Source organism: Nyctereutes procyonoides, unplaced genomic scaffold (genome assembly GCF_905146905.1).
Source record: "Nyctereutes procyonoides isolate TBG_1078 unplaced genomic scaffold, NYPRO_anot_genome, whole genome shotgun sequence".
NCBI lineage: Eukaryota > Metazoa > Chordata > Mammalia > Carnivora > Canidae > Nyctereutes > Nyctereutes procyonoides.
The window spans coordinates 23,556,641-23,580,028 of NW_026575140.1; the positions used below are offsets into that span (position 1 = coordinate 23,556,641).

General features: G+C 61.0%; 1 protein-coding gene across 2 annotated transcripts in view; it reads left to right on the forward strand.

Annotated features, from left to right (window-relative positions):
- The window catches only part of JPH3 (junctophilin 3), an 85,041-nt gene extending 61,972 nt beyond the window's left edge, over positions 1-23,069 (forward strand). The window contains exons 3-5 of one of the 2 annotated variants that reach the window (XM_055307074.1): positions 12,558-12,682; positions 14,535-15,433; positions 17,053-23,069. In XM_055307074.1, coding sequence (XP_055163049.1) covers positions 12,558-12,682; positions 14,535-15,433; positions 17,053-17,133 — 1,105 coding nt within the window. In that variant the 3' untranslated portion in view covers positions 17,134-23,069. Of the gene's footprint in view, positions 1-12,557; positions 12,683-14,534; positions 15,434-17,052 lie in introns of those variants that run through there. The other variant, XM_055307075.1, reaches the window with a different exon arrangement.
- The last annotated feature ends 319 nt before the right edge of the window (positions 23,070-23,388 follow it).

A 23,388-nucleotide genomic window follows, 5' to 3' on the forward strand; every position in this document is an offset into this window, starting at 1 on the left:
GCTGCCCCCCCACCTCACCTCCTTGTTTTCTGATGTGCTTCACATTGCTCGTTCCCCTGCCCCTGGGCCTTTGCACTTGCTGTCCCTTCCTCCTGGAACTCACCGCCTGGCCAGCCCCTCATTACCTCCAGCTCAGGGATACCCTGTCCCCCTGCCCCAGGGCATTGGTGGTACCCACCGCGCTGTGGTTCTGTGCACCCCAGCCGTCCCCATCAGGTCCTCCTCAGGGCAGGACCTGCCTCGTGCTTTGAGTCCCTGGTGCCAGCACGTGGTCGATGGGCACACCAGGCCTGTTCTCTGTGGTGGGGGGTGGCCGGTGAGCTACAGTGATTGAGCAGTGCTGTGGGTGGGGTGGGGGGTGCTTCTGTGTCTGGGGTGAGAGTGTGAGCCTCCTTCTATCTTCTTTGCTGTTCTAAGACGGTGGTTTTCTGGAGTTTTGTCTGTTTTTGTAGCAAAGAGTTTCTCTGTGCTCCAAGAGGAGCTCCATGATGCCAGGTGGGAGGCGGCCCGGGTGCGGCCGGAGAGCAGGTGGGGACCCCGCACAGTGGCACCACAGCCCCAGACTTTGGGTCCTCGGCTTCCGCCTGAGAGAGGTTCTTTCGACACAGCAACCAAAACACAAGGCAGACGAGCAGGTGCAGGAGCCGGGGGCGGCAGGAGCCGTGAGTGAGCGCTGACGGGCGTGAGCTTTCTCGTAAGGGCGATGTTATAAAATTAGCTTATGGTGATGGCTGCACAGCTCCAAGTACGCTAGAAACCACCGACCTGTACCCTTGGAGCCGGAGGCTGTCAGAGTACACGAACTGTAGCTCGATAACGCTGCTGAACAACGAAACCCACAAAGCAGCCGCTAACAAGTGGCTGTGTGCGGTCTACACCCAGCTCCTGGCGCTCCAGAGAGAGCCCTCCTGCGGGACCCTTGCTATACCCGCTCCACAGTTGGGTAGACTGAGGCTCACGGGGGCCTGACCTGCCCCAGATGGAGTGTTCCTGGGAGCCGGGCGCTGCGGGGTGGGGGGCAGGTGCAGGACTGCTTCCTGGGAGCATCTGGCCCGGGATGGAGGGTCTCGAAGGGCGGGCCTCAGGGGACCCGTGCAGCGGACCCTCCGGTCGTGCCTTTCTTCGGAGCGAGGGAACTGCGATGTGACTGAGGATGTTGAGATGAGGTCATCCTGGATGACGTGAGCCCTACATGTAGTGACCAGTGTCCTGAGAAGGCAGAGGCAGGGCCCGGGGTGAGCGTCTGCAAGCCAAGGAGCGCAGACGATGACGGCAGCACCGGGGCTGGGGACTAGGCAGGGGGCCCCGGCCGCGATTCTGGTGAGAGAGAACACGGGTCTGTCGCTCCCACCCCCAGGGGTGTGGCGGCCTATTCCTGCCACCCCAGGACATTGGCACAGCCCCCATCCTCTGGGCACAGCCTCTGTGTCAGGCGAGGGCCGTTTCTGGACGGGCGTGGAGTGCTGGCGGCTGGCTGTCCCTCTGTGATGGCACCTCCGCGACCCCGTTGGTGTCTGGTCGCCTTTGTGAGTCAGCCTTGCTTGACCCCGTCAGTGCGCAGGGCAACATGTCCTTCGTTAGATTTTTTTTTTTCTCTTTCTTTCTTTGAGGATTTTTTAACAGGAAAAGAATGGGGGTAGGGAAGGATCTGGCGGGAGGAAGAGAAGCCAGCTGTTGTGGCTTGATCTAGAATGTTCCCTGGCTTTGCAGGCTGCTCCAAGGGATGTCTTTGTCATTCTGACCAGATGACACATGCTTTCCAGAGACAGGCGGGACTCAGGCTCTGCAGAAACTTGCCCCCCCCTCCCATTTCCCCGGCTCTGGCTCCCATAGAAAACCTCATTGAAATCACCACCACTAGGGCTTTCCTCTCACTCTTTGGCTCTGTTTGAGTTCCTGTCTGGCTTGACAAGGGCTTAAACATCCCACCACCAAACCCCACAGTCCTCCTGTGGACCAGCTCGGGTGGCCGTGCGATGCTGCCTCTGCTGCTGGGGCTGTGACAGGTGACAGGCGCCGCGGCCGCCCAAGTGGGCCCGTCCGGGAGGGTTAGTTCTCCACCGGGCCACCTGTGTCCCCTCTGTCCCTGGCCTGTGCACCCACAGCAGCTGTGGGTGCCAGTCCCCACCTGCCCAGGCCCCTTTGGAGGCCTCTTGCTGGTCTCGGGAGGAGCCCGGACTCTGGGATCCAGCTCCTGCCCCATCCTCTTTCTCTGCTCATGTCCTTGGGTGCTCTGTGACCTCATTCCCACCCAAGACCTCACATGTCCCAGTCTCCCCGACTCACCTTTACTGCTCTCCTCCTGGTCCTTCAGATCCCAGGTCCCAGTCTGCCTCCTCCAGGAAGCCCTCGCTGACCTGGTGCTAGCCTGGGGATGTGCAGCATGGTGGTGAAGGCCCATCTTGCTCTCTGAGCCTCCTAGGGGCAAGAGCTGGGTTGTGCTCTCTCCCGTGTCCGCAGCACCTGCATGAGGTCTGACAGTCGTGGCACTCCAGGACGGCTGGCTGTGGGGGTGACTCAGAGCTGAGGTCTTCCCGTCTCTGGCGTTGGCATCCTCACCTGTCAGGACAAGCTGAGTGCACTGCCCATCACCCACACCCTGTGCAGATGCTGGGGTCCAGCCCTCATGTGCCACTGGGGCACCTTGAGGGTGGGTGCTGGGCACTCTGTGAGCACCGGCTGTTGGCAGGGTGCTGGCGCTGGAGCGTCGAGGCCCAGACCCGCGACTCTGGGAGGCTGACGGAGGCCGGGAGAGGCAGCCTGGAGCTGAGGATGCACCTGAGAGCCTCCAGCCTGTCTGCTGGGCTTCTCGGCTGGGGCCTAGGACAAGCAGCAGAAAGCCAGTGGCAATGTTTCCCACGGGGTGTGCGCCAGGGGCTCTGGGCCAGGCACCCGGCTCTGAAATGAGCCCCCAGGCTCTGGGACTGTCCCACAAGCAGCCCCCCTGGACAGAGCACCTGGCCGAGGGCCGAGGGCTGGCGGGCCTTGGGAAGACAGCTCCCTCCCTGGGGAAGGAGGGGCCTCCAGAGGAAGGTGTGGCTCTGGAGCTAACCTGAGGGCTTATCTCCAGGGACGGCCCCCACCCAGGGCTCCTGCCGCACCCCCTGCTGCACCCCTGCCCAGACCCCATCCCAGGCACTGATGAAGCTCAGCTGACAAGGCCTTGACCACATAACCCCATAGGCGTTTTGTCTTGTTTGCCTCAGCCGATGAGCTTTGGGGTCCCCCACCCTGGTACTGGCTCCTCCCATGCCCTCTCAGGGGGCGGGGCTAGCTCTCACAGACCCCCCAGGACCTCACTGTAGGCTGCTCCTCCTCCAGCTGGTGCGTCCCCGTGATGGGGAGGGTTGGGCACAGGTGGGTGGGTGGGGGGCCCTCTGATGGGCATGTGCGCCGTGCGCGGTGCATTTAGGACCATCAGACTTGGCCGGGGCTCCCTGCGTGCTTCTGCACATGTGGCAGCACACCCAGGGGCAGCACGCAGCTCTCAGCTTGTCCGCTGACCACGGCTGCTTGGGGCGGCTGAGAGGAGGACCCCCTGAAGAATGCGGGATTGCTCAGTGCTGCCTGCCCTGGAGGGGCGTGGGAGCAGCCTCTGCCCCACTGCTGATGTGGTTTCCAGGGCCACCCTCTGCACAGCTCTCCTGTGGTTCCTGAAATAAAGCAGCCTCGGGGTTATGCCACCAGGGATGTTCCGGGGCCGTCCTCCACCCTAGGGTCACCAGGGCCTCCCAGTCTGCTCTGACTGAGGCAGCTCTCTCTGATGCCCTCTCCCCGCCTGCCCCCTGGAGTAGGGGTCAGCCCTGTGCCTCATGCCCCATGGGCCCTGCCAGGGGCTTGCCCCCTTAGATCAGGGTCTGGGGGATGGACCAGGACCTTCTCCACTGACGGGCGGTGCTGCCAGCCAGGCCAGAGGGGGAACCCAGCTGTGGGTCCCCCGGGCGTCCTGTGTGCTGGGCACGTGCCGGCAGCATGGCCTGTGTGGCCTCTGTTCCACGGCCGCGAGGCTGGGGCCCACGGGGCCTGGTGATCAGCCCAAGGATCTGGAAGGCCTCAAGCCCAGGCCTGTAAGGGCACATCCAGGGCTCTCTGGCCAGGCTCTGGTGTCCTTCCAAGGAGAGCCCACCTTTCTGGCACCCCTGAAGGACAGAGGGTGGAGTCCTGGTGTCAGGCAGCATGCTGGAGGCTCCGTGTGGCCTTTTCTGAGCTGGGTTCCTGTGATCGTGCAGGTTGACGGGGCCTGAGAACCTGCATTTCTGGCCAGCTCCCAGGTGGTGCTGTGGCTGCTCTCACGTGCTCTCCCTGCCAGCATCTCCCTCCCCTCTCCTCTTCTCCCCTGCACCAGCCCTGACCCTGCTTCTGCCCAGCCCAGCCCAGAAAGGGTCCACCTCCTTACAGTGTATCAGAGAGTGGGCTCATGGGGAGAAGTCATGTGGGTTTGCAAAAGCTGCAGCCTCTGTTTACCGTCGTGGATCTGAAGGGGCAGGCGAGGGCAGGTGGGGGCAGCGGGGGGCCGGGGTGGGTCACTGGCAGGTAGGTGGTCCTGCTCAGGAGGCCCTGAGCACACCCGGGCTGCAGGACGGCACCTTGTGGGCAGATGTGCAGAGCAGGCCAGCTGTGGGCAGATCAGACTCAGAAGCTGGCTCTGTGTCCCCTGGGCCTTTGTTTCCCCTTCTGTACGAACGATGCCCGTTCCTACTTGGAGCCTCCGCTGACGGGTGCTGGGCTGCAGGGCTTGGGGAGGCTTGGGTTCAGAGAGACAGGCTGGGGGGTGCTCCGGGTACTGGCTCAGAGGGGGTGGGAGCGGGCTGCACCCCAGCAGGGGTGGGGGTCCCGCCCTAACAAGGGGGAGCTGTCACGACCGTGTCTGCAGGAGCAGCTGGCTCCGAGTGGGCCTTCCCCATGCTCCGTACGGAGGTCGGGTCGGGCTCTGGCCTGCTGGGGTGGTGGAAGGGCTCTCTTCCTTCGCTCTTGGAACTGGGTTTGGCCTCAGCGTCTCGGAGCCACCAGGCCAGCGGGACTGGCTCAAACCAAAGGCCCGAGGGTGACTCGGGGACCAGAGCTTGCTGAGGAGGAAGTGATGGTGCCAGTAAGGGGCTTGTTTGTGGAGGAAACAGCACACCCTGTGTCAACTGGGGCCGCGTCCCCAGGTGCTGCAGGGGGCAGAGGGTGGGCAGCCAACCAGAACTGCTCACCCTGGGCTGGACGTCCGAGGGGGCGTGTGGGCAGCCTGGACCCTCCAGAGGCCTCTGTCCTGGGTGTGTCTGGGCCCTGGTCTCCGCTGCCTGGGGGCCACCCTGACAGCCACATCTTAACTCCATCAGTGGTCATGCCAACTGGTACCGGGGTTAGGAGTCCCAGTGTGTCAATTGGGGGACACAACGTGGCCCTTCACTTTGACACATGTCCTCTGAGGCTGCAAGCCTCCCGGGCTTAAGAAAGACAAAAGCTGCATTTTCCAGACGGGAAGGGACATCTGTGGTGCCCCTGGGTGGCTGCTAGAGCGCAGCTTTGTCACACGCAGTCTCAGAGCCGCCAACCGCCTCCCCGGGGTGCCTTGCCGGGGGTGCCCCTTCATTTGGTGCACTAGCGCCTGTGCAGGCAAGAGGCCTCTGAGCCTCCCCGTGGAAGAGCGTGCTATTCCCGCTGTGGCCTGCGGGTTCCCGCCACTGCCCTCTGAGGCCGGGGACACAGCCGCATGTGGGATGCGGGCAAGACCTCGAACCGGGGCACCTGGTGGGCACACAGGATATGCTCCTGTTCAGTGACATCAGGCCCCTCCTTAGCCACGCGGACCCCCATTGCCGGTGTCCTTGTCTCTGCTGCCAGTCCTGGGGCAGCCTGCTGTCCCCTCCCTGCGTGGGGCCGCATGGACCATGGGGGGGGCCCAGGGCTGGGCTCAGGGGTCCCAGCAGACGGCGCACCAGAGGGATGGGTGGGGGGGCCCGGCACACACAGGCGTCCCTGAGGGCCGCCCTGGCTCGGAGCGCCAGTGGGCTTTCTGTAGAGCGAGCGCAGCCTTCCCTCGTGACGGCTGTCAGCGTGTCCCTTAGTTGACTGACCCACTGCTCTCGGGCAGGTTCAGTAACGTAGAAACAGGGCTCACGGCACCAGCTCGCCGCCTGGGGAAGGAAGGATTTTGCGTTAATAATTGTTCTGGCCCTGAGCTGCCAGCTTTTCTTCCAAGTCCTTCCCTGGGCCCCATGCAGGGTGGGGGTGGACAGGTCGGGCACTACCTGGTTGCGGGGGGAGGTGGTCCCCAAACCCGCAGCAGGCTGGGGAGTGTGTGCGGCCCGGAAAGCCCTGGCCACGTCGCAGCGTGGTGACCCTCAGACATGGGTGTGGGGATGTCACAGGACCCTGATCACAGGAAGGGGCCAGAATCAGAGGCAGATGGTGGCTGCCGGGGGCGGGGGTGACTGCTGATGGGGCCGGGGTTTTGGAGCTGGAGATGTTCAAGAGTCAGTGGTGATGACCGCCCAGCTCTGCCCCGAGCTGTAAAAGGGTGAACCACGGGTGGTTGGTGTAAGAGACAGGGAGCGAGTGGCAGTCACAGTATCTGGACGCCACGGCCAGTGTGACCTCTCCTGGGTCGCCTCTCGGGAAACATGGAGGCCCCTTGGCCAGTGGCCCTGGCGGGAGGGGCAGATGTGGTGTTGGGCAGGTGCCTGGGTACCATGGAGGCATCCTCAGCCCCGAGGCCTGAAGCCCCGTGGGCCACCCTGGGACCTTGTGGGGTCACAAGGGAGAAGGGACATCTGTTTGGACCTTCGTTCAATGGACCTTCAGTGTGCCCAAAGTGTGCCTCCCCCTGTGAAAGGCAGGCCCTCACGTGGCCCGAGATGCATGCGTGTCTTGTCCCGCTTCCAGCCACACCCCCAGGGCCCCTCTCGGCCCAATCCCTCCATCTCCATCTTCACAGGGCCTTCACTGTGCATCTCTGTCCGGCTTATAAGGACACCAGTCATGGGATTGGGGTCCCTCCCATTCACAGCGACCTCATCTGAACGAAGCACATCTGCAAAGATGCCATTTCCAGATAAGGTCACATTCGGAGGTTCTGGATGGATGTGAATTCTGGGGGAGGCTGTTCACCCCCTACAGGGGCTTTCAGAAAGCAGATGCGTTCGGATGGCGGTGGCAGCCTGAGTCACTTATCGAGACTCCTGACACCTTTCTGAGCTGGAGGAGAACTAGATCATCAGGCCAGACCTCTGTGCCTCAGTGTCCCCATCTGTCCGGGGTGTGGAAACGAGGCAGGGGTCATGTTGCAGTGTGGAAGACCCCGGCCGCCAGACTGGTGAGGGGTGCGCCCCTGCAGCAGGGCCCCCGTGGCCCACCTCTGACACCCAGCACGACCCCCCCAAGCACCCCCAGCCCCTGCCAAGGCCCCTTCAGCCCCTCGGTCACCAGCACTGGTGCCAGCAGGGGCCTCGCAGCCACATCCTACGGCAACCTGACATAGAACCCTGGGCCCCTCCTTTCCAAGAGACCTGCCCTCACAGAGTAACAAGCAACAGAGGACTGTGAGGAAAGACACATTCTGAATTGGGTGGTGGGGAGTCCGGCAAGGCTGGAGACCCCAGAGCTGGGGAGCCCGTCACAGGGTTACACGCACCCCCTGCTCTGGGTCTGGGGTACTGCCTGGGGGCAGGATGGCCTCAGTCCAGAGTGAGAGTGGGCAGCCGGCTGGCTGTGGGGTCCGACTCATGCACCCGGGAGGAGGGGGCCACCTGGGAAGGGGGGCTGGATGCAGAACCACTGCGGGCGGAGGGGGAGTGGGCCGCGGTCAGGGAGGGGGCATAGTCTGGGGGCTCCGGCGTGTGGCGCAGTGGTTCTCAGAGGTCCCCGGCCCGCCGGCAGCGTCACCGGAGCAGCGGGAATGCAGGTCTCTGGGCCCAGCCCCGCAGAGTCAGATACTCTGGGGCAGCCAGGATGTCCAGTGTGGCCCATCTGGACCCAGTAAGGTCACAGTCCCAGGTTCTGGGAGGACGGGGTGGCGGTGGGGACCGGTCCAGTACAGGTTGCAAGGGTGGAACTGGGTGGGGGATGGACTGGGACAGGTCACCCGGCATCCTCTGTCACCCTGTCTCCAGTAGCCCGAGGTGGTGGCCCCTGTCAGAGGGAGCCGTGGGGCGCCGCCCCCTCCCCGCCTGCCCGCTGGGCCCCTGTGGGGGTGTGGGGGCAGGGGGCTCAGGCACCTGGGGCTTCACCCCTCCACTCACTCACCCAGGGGGCCTGACTGCCCGGCCGGCCCTGAGAGTCTCCCACAGAATCAGCCCTCGTGACGCGCCGGGAGGCTTTCTTCTCTATTAAATGCACTCTTCTTGATTCAATTTTATTTTAGGGTTGGCACAGCACAGTCTTTCTCTCTATGTGTGAATGTATGTATGTAAATACACGTACGATGTTGGTGAATTAACGTTTGTGGTATTTTTACCAAGCGAATACATGGAAGCCAAACAGTGGCCCCTGCAGGGGTGGCATGTGAGTGGGGCCAGCGGTGCAGCACGCCCTCCTCTCCGGCAGCCTGCCCACCACGGGAGGGTCCCCTGGGGGTGGGGGCTGAGGCCCTGTTCCTGGGCTCGCAGGACCACGCCCCACTGTGCTGGCCTGGAGGACCCGCCGCAGAGTGGCTGGGCTTGACGCCGGGCGCTCACGGACGGTCTGCAGGTAGTGACCAGGCTCTCGCCGGCCAACGGGCCAGGCCCCACAAGCGAGGCGTAGATGCTGCCCAGACGTGCTGTGTCCGGCAGAACCCCTGCTCCAGCAGCAGACCTGCCTCACCCGGAGAAGGCGAGGGTGGGGAAGGGGGCTGGGGGTGTGCTGACTTTGTTTACAGGGGTTTGGCCAGAAATGGAAGGGAGCATCAGTCTTGATGGGCTTTTTATTTTTATTTCGAACATTTTATTTATTTCGGAGAGCAGGTGCACACGCACAGGAGCAGAGGGAGCGGGAGAGGGAGAAGCAGGTTCCCCGCTGAGCGGGGGAGCCCGATGCGGGATTCCATCCTGGGACCCCGGGATCACAACCTGAGCTGAGGGCAGATGCTTCACCAATGGAGCCACTCTGGCGTCCCTTGATGGGCCTTTTGGATGCGCCCCCCACGGGGGAGGCTGCTGTGGTCCAGCCACGTGTCCAGTGGGGACGGAGGACTGGGGGGGGGGTGGCACCCACGTGTTTACACATGTGTTGCTGGGGCTCCAAACAACGACCCGCTAGCCCGACACGGGGGGATTTCAGCCGAGTCCTGCAAGGGGGGCTGCATCACGAACGCACGCTCTCGCTGCTGCTGTAGGAGCCCTCAGACTCGCTGCTTTAACCAACATGAAATCTCATGCATGTTTTCCTGCAACTCCATCCCAGGCGCCACCTCGTCTAATCCAGCCACCTGCACTTGGCTGTCGCTCTGAAAGCTCTAACCACGCCTCCTCAGCGACCGTCCGTGGCAGTGTCTCTAGTGGCCACGCTGTGCCACCCGTCTCTCAGTTCAGAGCCATTTGGGCTCCACATCCACCCACACCTGATTGACACCAGTAACTGTTGGGAACAGGGAGACGTGTCGCTAGTGGGCAGCAGAGGACGTCCCGCCTTCCTGGGGAGGGGCCTGGCGGGGGTGTGCGCCTGCCCTAAGCCCCCCTCGTTCAGCCTAATAGCGCTGGGCCCTGAGCCAGACCCTCGATGCTGGGCTTCAGGTCGTCCTGGCCCCTTCCAGTGGTCTTCCCTGAGCTCACTTGCCGTGGCCCCAGCCGCCTGCAGTGAGAGTCTTTGTGGGAAGCCCCTGAGGCCCCTGTGAGGCCGAGAAACTTCTTCCAGGCCCAGGGCCTGGCCATCCCTCCCCAGAGCCACAGGTCTGAGGGTGCCTGACGTGCCCCTCGCACCCTTTGGCACGCCCCGTGTGTGCGACCGGCTGGCTAGCTGCTCTCCTAGGTCCAGTTCGCTCGTTTTGCTCGTGAACATGCCCACGGGTCAGCCTCTTACTGGAAGGCGCTGGGGTGCGGGCCCTCATGGGGCTGCAGACGCCAACAGGCCTGCCCGTCGTCTGTCCACGGCGCCCCCCCCAAGTCCAGGAGCCCCTGGGTCCCCTCACCTGACCCTCTCCGTGGCTCCATTCTCAGCCCGCACGACATACTCCTTTTTCAGCATCCCAGCTCATGGGCAGGAGTGCCCTGCACACCCACGGACCGGGCCTTCCTGGACTCGTGCACGAATGTGTCCAAAGGCCCCTGTGGACAGCACCTGCTCACTTGCCAGCCGCGTACCCAGGTCCTGGGTGGGGGGTGCCACAGTGTGGGATGTGCGGGAGCCACACGCACTTGGGCCCTGTGACCATGGCAGGCGCCTCGTCAACACCACGTGGTTGTTCAGAAGCCCCCACGCTGGGGCAGGGTGGGAGGGAGATGGGCCTCCCTCTGGGTGACAGAAACGTCCTGGAAACAGACGCTAATACTTGTTGCACAGCCTGGTGAGCGCGCTCACTGCCCGACTGCGTTTCTGGCTTGTTATGTGAACTTCAATTCCGTTGAAAAACTCAGTCCCCAAAGAATCATCTGGGCGGGAAGTCCAGAGCAGGCCCACTGCCTGACAGGGAGGCGGGGGTCCCTGGGGTGCTTCGGGCCGTGGGGAGGAGTAACTGATGAGAAAGGGCCAGGGGGGCCTGGGGAGTGCAGTGCAGGCACGAGCATGAAGACGCTGGAAACCACTGGGGACCGTAAATGGGGCAGTTGTACAGCACGCAAGTTATCGCTGGATGGAATGGCCATTGCTGCAAACCAAACCACCACAAGGAACATTCTGGGAAGAGCTGTGGCATTCCCCCAGAGCCAAGCTCCGCTGCTGTGTGGTTCTGGGCATGCTGAGAAGGCCCCGTCAGCAAGAGCACCTCTCCTCCCCGGGCCAGGCCATCCAGCTGGGCCTTGTCTGTCCATCTGTGTTCGGGCTGTCTCAGCCTCAGGACCTCGCCGCATGGTGACGGCCACCGGCCTTGCAGGGCCAGGAGAACACCGTGTGGGGCGCTTTGAGCAGAAGGTCAGGGGGACATGGGGACCCACCCAAAGGCCCCTGTGCACCAGGGCTGTGGCCGAGAGGCTGGGCAGGGTGTAGCAGAAGCAGCTCCTCCAGGGCTCCCGGGAGCCCCGGCACCTGGGGAAGGGGTCCCCACCAACAGTGACCACTCGTCAGCTGAGGAGTCATTGAGGACAGTCTGCCCCTCTCAGGGATGGGCCGTGGCACACTGGCTGCTCCAGGGCTGGGAAGCAGTGCCCTGGGGCCAGGCCAGCAGGCAGGTGGGAGGCTCAGCCACCCCGCCTCTAACCATTAGAGGACGAGGAGGAGGAGGGTCCCCTGGGGTCCGGAGCTGGAGCCTCTGGGACCACTCTGGGTGGGGAGGTCGTCCTGCCGGCAGGTGCACCACCACCCACCCTGGGGTGTGGCACCATCAGGCTGGGCCACTGGCACGTGTATGTGTGTGGAAGAGTCGCCCATGTCAGGCCTGAGCTTAGGGACTTCGGGCCCACACGTGAGGTCAGTGGTGCCAGAGTCTTGCCGGGGGGGGGGGGGGAGCTGAGTCACACAGAAGCGTGACCTCCCGGGGCCATGGCTCCCCAGGAAGGGCCGTGCTTGGGCTCCATGTGGCAGTCACCCCCAGTTAAGAGCCAGTGGGAGATGGGCTTCTCCCAGCGCAGAGCCCGTGGGAAGCGGACATGCTTTCTCTCTAGAGACCATGATTCATGCTGACTTGGGGAAACCTCTCAAACTCTGAGCTGATCTCCTCCACGCGTACAGGAGTGATACCAGCTTCCAGAAGGTGCCAGGTGATGGCCAAGACCATGCCTTGCAGCGAGTGCTGAGGGTCAGGTGGCCGTGGGCCAGCCACCGTGAATCCAGCCCCGTCACCCTGGCTTCCCTTCCCAGAGCCCAGAAGGTGCCGTGTGATGGGATGAGGGAGGAGGGCACGGCAAGGGGGTAGAGGCAGCCACGGGGTTGGCGCTGTCTCGGGAGGGGAGTCTGGCTCTGACACGGTCTCCAGCGCAGCCCGCCGATGCCCTCACTGGGCCCGGTGCCAGGCCTGGAGCTGGGGTTCCTTATGCCCTCGGACCTGGTCCTGGCATCAGGCCTGGCCTGTTCGGGCTCTGGCGCCCGGCCGGCAGGTTGCTCACCCCCATTTGTGGCTGGGCACAGGTGTCCCCCAACTCTTCCTTCCCGGGCAGACCAGCATTGATCAAGCTCCTGCTTGTGTCGGAGGCTCAGAGATGAGATGGCCATGCGTTTTGTCCTCCAGGCTACGGACACGACACGGGGAAGGAGGGAGGCTCCTTACCGCGGGAGCCGGTGCTCGCTCGCCCGGGGTTGAAGGCTCTCCTTTGGGCACAGACATCTGTCCGAGGCCAGGTCCCGCCCTCGCTGTGAGGGGCCCTGTGCCTGGAGGCATTGGCAGACCCTCGGCCGGCTGCTGGGTGGGCAGTATGTTGGCTGAATGACTACAGGAGACTCGGAGGCCACTGGCCCTCCGCCTTCCTTCTGGAGCCCTTACCGCCCTCCCTGCCTCCCCCTGCCAGGACCTCCCACTCCAGGGCCAAGGCCGAGGCCGCCCTCACCGCAGCACAGAAGGCTCAGGAGGAGGCACGCATCGCCAGGATCACTGCCAAAGAGTTCTCGCCTTCCTTCCAGCACCGGGAAAATGGTGAGTGCACGTCCCACAAGGGGCATCCGTGGCACCGCAGCACACGCCTCCCTCAGACGTGCATGTCGGGGTGCGAGGCTTCGGCGTCACCCGCCCCTGCATCCCTGTGCACCGCCATCTGTGCACCACGCCTGCTTTCCATGGAGGTCACTGTCCGTGTCCTGTCCCTGCCCTTCCTGCTCCGGCCATTCTTCTGTAGCCACTCTGCCCACCCGGTGGCTCTCAGCCATGCAGAAGCTGCTAGGACAGCTGAGGAACTAGGGCTTCGGTCGTCATGAAATGTGGATCGCCACATGGGACTGGGGTGCTGGCCGAGGTGGTCGACGCAGCTCTAGAGCAGGGGGAGCTCTGGGCCCCTCTTCCGGCAGGTGCTAGAAGCCCGTGCATGTCAGCCGGCTGTATGCCCCTCTTCCATCACGAGGGGTTAACAAGGGCACAGCCGCATGCAGCCCGGTGAGCCCACAGCTTGGGGCCAAGAGGTCGCCTGGAGCCTCTGGGGTGAGTGATGACCAGAGGCTGCAGAGGCCCTTAGGGTGGACCAGCCGCAGCCCATATCTCTCCACCTTTGGAACCCCCGAACCACAGAAGGTTAGGACTAGAGAGCAAGAAACCACTCAAGGTTTTAGGGCCATGTGCCAGTCTGTTCTGAGATCACCCCAAGCTCTCCTGCAGCTCGTGGCTCTAGGCCTCGCGGGTAGAGGTTCTGGCCTCCGGGGCAGCCAAGAGGCCAGGCCTGTTTCTGGGAGGCAGGAGGACCCGAGTGGCCTTGGCAACCCCAGGACTATTGCAAGACAGGGGACGCCAATGTTGGGAGTCCAGCCACTGATACTGCATGTTCTGCCCTGATTCTGACAGTGATACTTCCAGGAACGACTTGTGCTCTGGAACTAATCTCAGCTGAGAATAATCTCCCGGCTGGTGGCCTGGGCAGTGGAGGTGCTGGAGCCGCACAAGAGGGCACAACTCCCTCTGCTGTGCGGAGTCCACAGGCCAGCTGGACCTGCAGCCTCCTGGTCTTGCCACAGGGCATGGCGTCCTGGGCATCCTGGGCGCCCTGGCCCTTGGAAGTCCCAAGCACAACAGGCAGGGGTGTGATCACTGGCCCCCTAGGAACCCCAGTGCGGGAACCAGCCCTCGGTGTGGAGCTTCAGACCCTGTGCTTGAAGGGGTGCACTGCGCCCCCAGACACACAGCCTCCCCGGGACCAGGTGGGGCCTCCTGTGGCACCAACAGCCACGGTGACTACTCAGGTGTCTGAAGCTCTGCCTTGTACTGCTCCCTGCCCCATCTCAATATCCCAGAGGCAGGAGCAGGAGCCTTGTTGGTGTGTGTGGCCGATGGCATGGTGCACCTCTCCTCCCTCATAGACGGAGGGGCCGGGGCCCAGCCCTTGCCAGGCTGGGGGGCCATGTCTCCCGTGGCCCTTGCTGCCGCAGCTCAGAGGCTCCAGCATGGGGGTGGAGAGGGGACAGCACGCTGCACCCAGGGAGGCCATGAGACCCTGGAGAAGGCCTCCTTACCAAGAGGCTTCCTTCACCTTCTGGAGGGACCTGGAGTACGGGTGGGCTGTGGGAGCACAGAGCAGGCTGGCCGTGCACTTGCACACTGAGCCTTGGGTCTTGGGTGTAGCCAGGGGGGTGGACTGGAGCCTCCGTCCACCACTGCACCGTGGGACCTACCGACTAAGTGCCCGCCAGGTGGGGGGCCTGTGGTTCTATGAAAGGGCTTTGGGCACCATGGCGAGGGCCCTCGCCCCATCCTGCTCTCCTGCGGTCCTCTGGTGAGGTCAGGCCTCACGAGACACGGAGGGTGAGTAACCCCACCCGTGTGTGCTTCCCGCCCCTCCATAAAGGGCTCGAGTACCAGCGGCCGAAGCACCCGATCTCCAGCAGTGATGTCGAGGTGGCCTCCACGGGGACGCCCTTGCAGCAGGAGAGCCCCGAGCTGTACCGCAAAGGCACCACCCCCTCGGACCTGACCCCCGACGACAGCCCCCTGCAGAGCTTCCCCGCCAGCCCCACGGCCACCCCGCCCCCGGCCCCTGCCTCACGGAACAAGGTTGCCCACTTCTCCCGGCAGGTGTCCGTGGATGAGGAGCGAGGCGGGGACATCCAGATGCTCCTGGAGGGCCGGGGAGGGGACTATCCCCGCAATAGCTGGGGTGAGGAGAAAGCCGGAGGCTCCAGGGGCATCCGCGGCGGTGCCCTCCGCAGCAGTCAGCCTGCGGACGACTTCCGCTCCCGAGGCTCGGGCCACAAGCAGCCCAGCAACCCCAAGTCCCGGGAACGGCGGACGGAATCACCCCCCACGTTCTCCTGGACTTCCCACCACCGGGCCGGCAACCCCGGCTCTGGGGGTGCCAAGCTGCTGGAGCTGGACGAGGAGAAGCTGAGCAACTATGAGATGGAGATGAAGCCGCTGCTGAGGATGGACTCGTACGTGCAGGAGGTGCACCCCCAGAAGAGACGCTACAGCAAGGGGGCGGCCTGCCGGGGCTTGGGGGAGGACCACCGCGCCGACGATCGGGGCTTTGGGACCCAGAGACTGCGGTCCAAGTCCCAGAACAAGGACAGTGCCAGGCTGGGCCCCTGCGCGGAGCCCGCGGTGCAGAGGTTGGAGAGCCTGCGGCTGGGGGACCGGGCTGAGCCACGCCTGCTACGCTGGGACTTGGCCTTCTCCCCGCCCCAGAAGTCCTCACCTGTGGCACTGGAGTCGGACGAGGAGAACGGGGACGAGCTCAAGTCCAGCACGGTGAGCGTCACCGGCCACTGGCGGTGGGGGGAGGGACCCTCCCCAGAGGAAGCCTGGGTGGGCCACAGGGTATGCACTTGGGCGGTTCTAGAAGCTCCCAAAAGAAACAGGGCTGTAGCGGGACTCCACTGCCCCTGAGGGTCCTCCCCTGCCCTGGCAAGGAGCCCTTGCTATCACTGGGTTTGAGGACGGTCCCAGGTCCTGGAGAACACAGAGACCTGGCCAAAGCAGCTGGGGCATTGGGCTGCACCCTGGCTCAGGACTGCTTTGTCCAGACCACACCTCTCACCTCTCTGCTTTGTCCAGACCTTCCCTTGGGGGCCAGGCGCTGGGGTCCTCCCACGATGCCCACTCTCATGGGCAAGGCCATCCATGCCAAGGCTTCCCGCCCCACGAGAGCTGCAGTCTTCACAAGTAGCCTGAGAATACAGCCTCTCTGGCTCACCTGCCTTTGGGATCTGACACTCAGGATGGGGTCATGATCTAGATCACCACGTCCAGCGGGGGACACCAGGGCTTGCTCACGGTCCTTGTACGCCTCCAATGGCAGGCAGCATAGAGGATAGAACGTTGGCTCCTGGGCTGGACTGTGTTGGGCCGGGTGGGTTCTCACACAGGAGGGACCTTCTGGGACCCTTCCCCTGGAGGCTTCCACCCAGGGGCAGACCTGTCCTGCTCCCCTGGCCACAGCTTCTCAGACCCACCTGGGCCAGCTGGGACCTGCATCAGCCCACGAGGGCCTGTTCACCTGCTGGTGGAGGGCCACACGCCTGCCCCATGGGGATGCAGAGCCTTGGACACATCTGGGACCCAGCAGAGCTGCCAGGCGGAGTCAGTGTCCAAGCCTGTGCCTAGGAGTGGCACCATCTGGCACGTCAGGGCCCTGTGCTCCTTGAAGGGAAGCTTTCTGGGGTCAGGTGCCTCTGTCCTGTTGGTGGGCTGGTTCCTTGGTGTTTCTGCCTCCCCGTGCCCAAATGCCACCACAGAGCAGCCCCGAGTGCATCTGCTGGGCCAGATGAGCTGGCACCCAGAGCTCCAGCCACTGACCCAGCAGCCAGAAATGTCTGCACACATTTGTATGTGGTATGTGTGCCCATGTGTACACACATGTGCACAGTGCATGTGAGGTTATTTTAGGAAGCTGGATGAGGGACAGGGGTGGGAGAGGACCATGTTGGTGCTGGAAGATGAAGCGCCCTGGGGGAGAGGCACAAGCAGGTGGCTGGCCTCCAGCTGGGCTCTGCTGGTGCCCCTCGTCCAGCACATGGCCTCTGCACTCCTCAGCACTGAGGTCCCAGGGACAGCCAGCCCCAGGAAGGGAGGCTGTGGCCCGGGCGCCATGCTCCAGGGGCAGGAAAGGCCGGGCATTCTGGGTGGGCCACGTGGGAAATCCCGGGGACAGTCATCTTTCATTCTAGCTGCAGAGCTGGGGACGTTTCATTGAGGCCACCTGGCACATGGGGAGGGAAGATGTACAGGGGCTGCCCGGACCAGTCACTGCAGCCTGAGGAGGAGGACCCTCTCCCGCCCTTGGGCCACCACAGCACCTGCTTGGGAGAGGGGCGGGGAAGGGGCAGGCCGGGTGTGGGCTCAACTCTCCTGTCCTCCTCCTGTTGCAGGGCTCGGCTCCCATCCTGGTGGCCATGGTGATCTTGCTCAACATCGGAGTCGCCATTTTGTTTATTAACTTTTTCATCTGATGAGATGTCGCGTTAGCAAAAACAACGACTGGTGTACAAAAGGGACCTTAACACACAACAAAAGGGAAGGATCGTAACTCGGACAGCCCGACAACCACTTCCGAGTCTTTTCACAGAACAACATGATTGGGTATTACTCACAGTTTGCCTTTTTTTCTGGGTAATGTTTTTTGGATTTTAGCCAAAATTCTTTGCTTGTATAACACGATGCTGTGTGGCATGGCAGAAGGAGGCCAGCACGCCGACCCTCCAGCTTGGTGTGGAAAGGAAAGGGATCCCAGCAAATCAATGGCCGAAAACTAAAGCGGCCACGGTCCTCGCCGCCATCACAGCCGGCCTGGGACTGGAAGAGGAGGCAGTGGAGGAAGGCCCCCGCCTGTCCAGCTGTGCCCGGCCGATGGGGAAGCAGCTGCTGTCAGGCTGAGCACAGGAAGTCGGCTACCTCTGCTTTTCCTTTGGGTCCTGGCAGAGTGAGCGGGTGACCGTATGGGCGTGCAGCAGGGGGGAGAGGGAGTGCCATCCCCGTTGGCAGCAGCCTGGGCGTCTATTCGGAGTATGTGATGTGTACTTGAGGAAGCAGGGACCTGCTGCCTCTTCTCTTCCCCCTGAAACACCACATCCTGCCCTCTGCTCCCTCTGGCCTTGGAGGTGAGGCTAGCTCCCCACAGAGTCTGAAAGGAAGGTCCTTCTGCTCCCCGGGTCTGCCCCCACACCCACGCCTACCATCCTTCCCCCCAACCCCTCCCCCATCCCCAGGAAGCAGGGCTGCAGACAGGACCGAGGGCGGAGAGTGGCGTGGGGCCACTTAGCCCTCAGGCTGGCCCCAAGTGTGCCATTTGTACACTTGGCATGCAGCAGGTGTATCCAGGTCCCCTTGCCCCGTCCAACATCTATGGCAGTGACCTGGCCCTCCGTGCCATCCTCTCTCACGGTCACTCAGCACACGGTCCCCGCAGCTCTGTCCTGTGTGGGCCTCCCCTCCCCCTCCCGATGTGCACACTGTCTAGATGCCTCACTCGTACCCTGGAGCTGAACTGGTCCCAGGACAGGAATGTGAACGAAAATTCCTAAGCAGTCGTAGCTTCTCCCTCTCACCCGAATACACGTGGTTGAGTTTGGGTCTATATCCTCTACCACTGTTGCTCCATCATCCAAATGAAAGAAAAAGGTTCCAGGAGGTTTGGGCGCCCCATGGTCCTAGCGCTGGAGCCAGCCCCAGCCCGTGGGTATGGACGTGTCTATGGGGCATGGCCACGTCCATACGCAGGCCTCTGCGCTCACACCTGGGACGGCCCTCACCGGGAGCTTCCACAGCCGTCCTGGGCCCGGCCCGGCTATGGACTCTGCCTTGCTTTGCTTATGTTCAGCTGTTTCTCTGCTACCTTTCAAGCAGATTTCTTTACTACACTGCACTGGATTGCTATATTTTTAACCAGAAATAAACTAAAGATTAGAGCATGTTCCAGTTAAAGCCAGTTTTATTTTTTCCGTTCTACATTCACTCCCCACTTCTTCTCAGTTTGGCTTAGTCTGGGGGTCTTTTTTGGGGAGTGGGGACATAGGAGAGGGAGGTGAGGATCCGTAAGAAATACGTTGCTGGTAATGTCACTTTCTAAAGGGAAATTGCATCTTTTTGTACATCTTACTTTCCATTTTTTTTTTTTACTACCGAGTGGTTGCTGCAGATCTGAGGTGAACCAAATAAAGACTCCTGCTCCTTGCAGCTCAGAGTCCTCCATGCTGGGACATGGGTTTTATAGTTGTGTTTGTAATTCTTCATAAGGACCACAGATTTTAGTACATTCTGGTAACAGCATGACACAAAATGGTACCTACATTTGGTTACACACACACATGTGCGCGCATGCGTGTGCTGACCTGGGAGGCACTCAGATAAATGTGTATGCCGCCCGGTGAAAGCAGGAGGGGCTCACACAGTGACTGGCTTGGGTCACGTCACGCATCTGACCCTGAAACCACAGCTGTGGAAACCAGAGCGCTTGCCCTTTCCCTGCCCACCGGGGAACTACCTGTGGGTTCCACAAAGACCACAACGTCCCAAGTCTCAGAGACTCTAGAAGTGGATCTTCAAGTGGTTTCCAAACTGCTTAAGGACCGGGCAGCTCAGCAGGCATGAGTGCTTCCGTACACCTGGCTGGCTTTTCCTATAGGCCCCAAGCCTTGGGATCCCCCAAGAGGTGTGCCTGTCCTACTTTGGGGCCGGGGCAGCTAACCAGCGTCTCTCCTGCATGTTCCCGATGGACGCGCATGTGGAGCTAGACAAGGTCACATGGGACTGTCAGGAAGCATGGACGGATGTGCATGTCAGGGCTGGCCCCCTGTGGGTACCAAGTGTTGACAAGTTTTAATTACTCCCAGAACAACCTCATGAGAGTCCTTTTCTCCCCTGACAGCTGCTTCCATTTGCTAGATGTGAAGTCAGAGGCCAAGAGCTCCTGAGTTGGGGCCTGTGGGGAAGGGGGCAGCCAGGTCACCGCTCCATGCCCAGCTCTTGCCGCCCTCCCTGGGCTGGGAGCCCTGAAGTCACATGTCACCTAGAAGGCCTGGCCAGGAATGCTGCCCTCCCCTCCCCGCCCCTGGGGTCAGCAGGGGAGCTTGTCTGTGCCCACGGTACACCTGCTGCATTTACCAAAAATGTGAGGAAACTTACATGGCAGGCTACCTATGCTTTCTGAAATTTGCTCAGGGCCTGTAAAGTGATTGCATAATTTCAAGCACATGAAAAATTATCCACACTTCCAAGTTTCCTCATCATTAGCACACGGGATTCCCAAAGACACAGAGCAGGGATGCAATACAGAAGCCCAAATAAGTGATCAGGAAGAGGACATCGATGGAAAAAACTTCCGGGTACCCAAAAAAGTGCAATGCCCATTGCCAAAATTGCTCTCCCAAGAAGTCCACAGCCACATTTACCAGTTGATAAACTCGTGTCTTTGTTGAAGCTACCGCACGGGCTATGAGCACGTGTACGCAAATGCAAACACACACACACACACACAGTGGCAGAGTGGGCTCCTCAGCACCTGTGCCAACCCAGATGCTCTGGTGCCTGGACTCGGCTCAGGTCTCACCAGCCCAGATGCCCTCGGTGCCTGGTTTTGGTGCCCACACCAACAGGCACCCCACATCCTGGCCAATACCTGACATCCCCACGTGGTCCTAGAAACGCTCCCTTTCACTTTTAACAGTCCCAGTTTGGAGGATAAATTACACGGGCACCCCACTTAAAACCAAAGGACGTTACTGAGAGCCTGATGGGCTCCATGTAGACGAACACCTGGGGGTACGAAGAAGATAATGTGCTGGTGTTTTCTGCATTTTTTTAGTTTGGGTTTTGGCCACCTTTCTTGATCCCCTCCTGAATCAGCACCAGTTGTGGGTGCCCTCTGGAGGCAGGTCTCATGGGCACTCAGGTGGACACGCCTCAGACACCCACAGTGCCCTCCTCTGGAGGCAGGTGCTCGCTTCCTCTTTACAGACACAAGAGGTCACCTCTCTAGACTAAGGAGAGGGCCAGCCTCAGGTCTGGACTAAGCTCACTTTCTCCAACTCCTATGGGTCTTGTCTTCCGGTTTTCTTGCCTTTTGTCTCAGAAACTTAACATAAAGGTGCCTACTAGATTTTAAAGCCTCTCTGTCCACAGCCGCGTGTGCGGCCTGACCCCACATAATGGCCAGTACGGAGCAGAGCTGATGGCGTCTCATGTGTCCACAGTGTCCTGCCTTGGACAGGATTTGCTCATGTCAGATAAGCATAAATGTGAAGCAACAGGACCAGGAGTTCAGACAAAACAATGAGGAACAAGGGTGAAGTGTGCTCTTGCTAGCAAATGCAAGGTGCCTTGTTAGTTTTGTTCCCTGTCCAGGCCTGGCCATGTGTCCCGCGATACTGTCTGTAAGAGAAGACTGGAAAAATGATCTGTCCTCAAGTGTCCCTGAGATCTGTTCTCAAGAAATGTTGCTAACTCAGCCTTAAAAGCAGAAAAAGTACAGTTGCCTTTGTTCAAAAACAGAAAAATGAAGCCGTATTTTTACAGTCTGAAAGCTCTGGAAACCAAGGGTCGCAGGTGCTGAAAGCCTCCATGGAAGAGGGTGGGGAGGACACCAGGCACCTAGGAAAGCTGCAGACAGGAGACACCAGCACCGTGTGGCGCCTGGATGGTGAAAACTACTAAGGACGGCCTCACCTTCTCCAAAACTATAGCCCATGAGCTAGGAACAGAGGTCGCTTTCAGAGTCTGCCTCCGCGTAAAACCCCCACATGGAGATACTTGAGAGGTAGGGGGACAGACACACGCTCTCTGGCGTGTCCTTTGACTTCAGAGAGGCAGGCAGCCCTGCTGAGGGCAGATCTGCGCAGTTGAGAGGAGCCCAGGGCCAGCGTAGGTGCGGAAGCCCCGGCCTAGGGCTTCAGGGGTGGCAGGCAGGGAAGGCAGAGAACAGCACACCTCATACCTACCTCACTTGTCTGGCCCCCCCCACTCCCACCTGCTGAAGACCCCCCCACACACCTCATTGCTGTGTCTGCACATGCCCTCTCCCACTGCCCTTCCATCCTGTCTGAGCCGCAAATGCCTGGTGACACAGGGAAGTGGCAGCCCAAACTCATGAAGGGCAGGAGGCCCCAAGGGACGGCAGGGCAGGTGGGCAGGGCAGGTGTGGGCTGGGCCCTGCTCCCCCTACTTGTTGCTACTAGCACCTGCCCCGACGATTCATTCCATGCCCGCTATGAAGGTCAGAGGTCAGCATGTGATCTAGCAGAGCAGCTTGAGATTTCTAGTCCCCTAAGATCAGAGTTATTGTCTCCCAGTGCTTCCTGTGCGAGGACACACGTCACAAATGAAGGGCTTTCCATCACATGCTGTTCAACCATGAGGCCAATAGCACTCCTGCCACCTGAGGGGGTCTCCTTCCCTGAACACTGTCCATCCCCAGGATACCCTACACCCTCGTCCGCCTGCGGAAGGCAGGAGTGAGGAGGAGAGCTGCCCCCCAGGCACCCAGCAGGGAGAAGAAAGGTGTGGGTACAGGAGGGGGGTAGTCAGCTCCACAGGCACGCCCCAACACAGGCTGCTCCTGCAGCCCCAGCTTGGGATCCCTGGGTGGGCCCTGCTCCATGTAGCACTGTCACTGCCACCACCAGAGCAATGTGGCCTGCACTTCCAGCCTGATGCCCGCTGGTGCTGGGTCGGCCCCGTGCACGGAACACCGGCACTCGGGGTTACTGGCAGGCGGGGACCCCCCACTGCCGAGCTGCTGGTGCCTCCAGTGCACTGAGCTGATGAACCCACAGCTGGACTGTGCTTACTTGTACCATTCACCACGTCCAAAGAAACAGCAACCGCTGTAGCCTGATCGAAACAAAACCGACGCAGCCCTCACTGCTCAGGTGAGCAGCGTGTGCACACGTGCCCTCACACTACACAGGAGACCGCTCACCCTGACAGAGATGCCTTTTTGTGAATTCTGACATAAATCGGTCTTGATCTGCGTTTTCTCTTTCCCACTTTCCCCCTGGTGCATGTAAACTTTAATACAGTGCAATCGTTTGTGCATTGACAAAAAGGGAATGTTAACTATGTTTTGATTTTTCTTATTGATGAAGCGGCTAAAAATGTTACCTCGCCATTTTATCTTTTAGCTGGGAAAAATAGCTTGGTTACTTATAAAATGAAAATTAAATACTTTTCCTTAATGAATGTAACACTTCAAATCATACCACTATTATGTATTTCACTATCTGAAAGCAAGGGATACTGTCAAGATTTAAAACAATTTTGCTCCTTTTAGTAATAAACATCATTTGAAAACTTTGGGTCCCTTGCATCATCTCATTACAGATCAGGGTCTTCACTGCAATCTCCTTCTAATGCCAAAATTTTGAGAGGGAGAAATGTGAATTCCCTCTTGGGGCAGAGCCTGCATTCCCCCTGGATGCAGCCCTGTGTCCTAGGTCTTGGGCAGGAGGGCTCTGGGAGCCCAGCCTGACATGAACCCCTCCTCCCTGAGTTAGCCCCACCAGCACCACTGGCCCCACACACTCCCCTCCACAGGCTCTGTCCCAGGGTCTCATGGCATCGCTTTGTTCAGCCTACTTTGATTTATGTTCATGGGGAGCTTACTCAGCCTTCCTTTCTGATGAGTTTCTCCCACCTCAGGACAGCTCCCTAGATATACTTGTGTCTTTCCAGACCCAACTCCCCAGTCCAGAGCCCTGGCACATGGCTCCCCC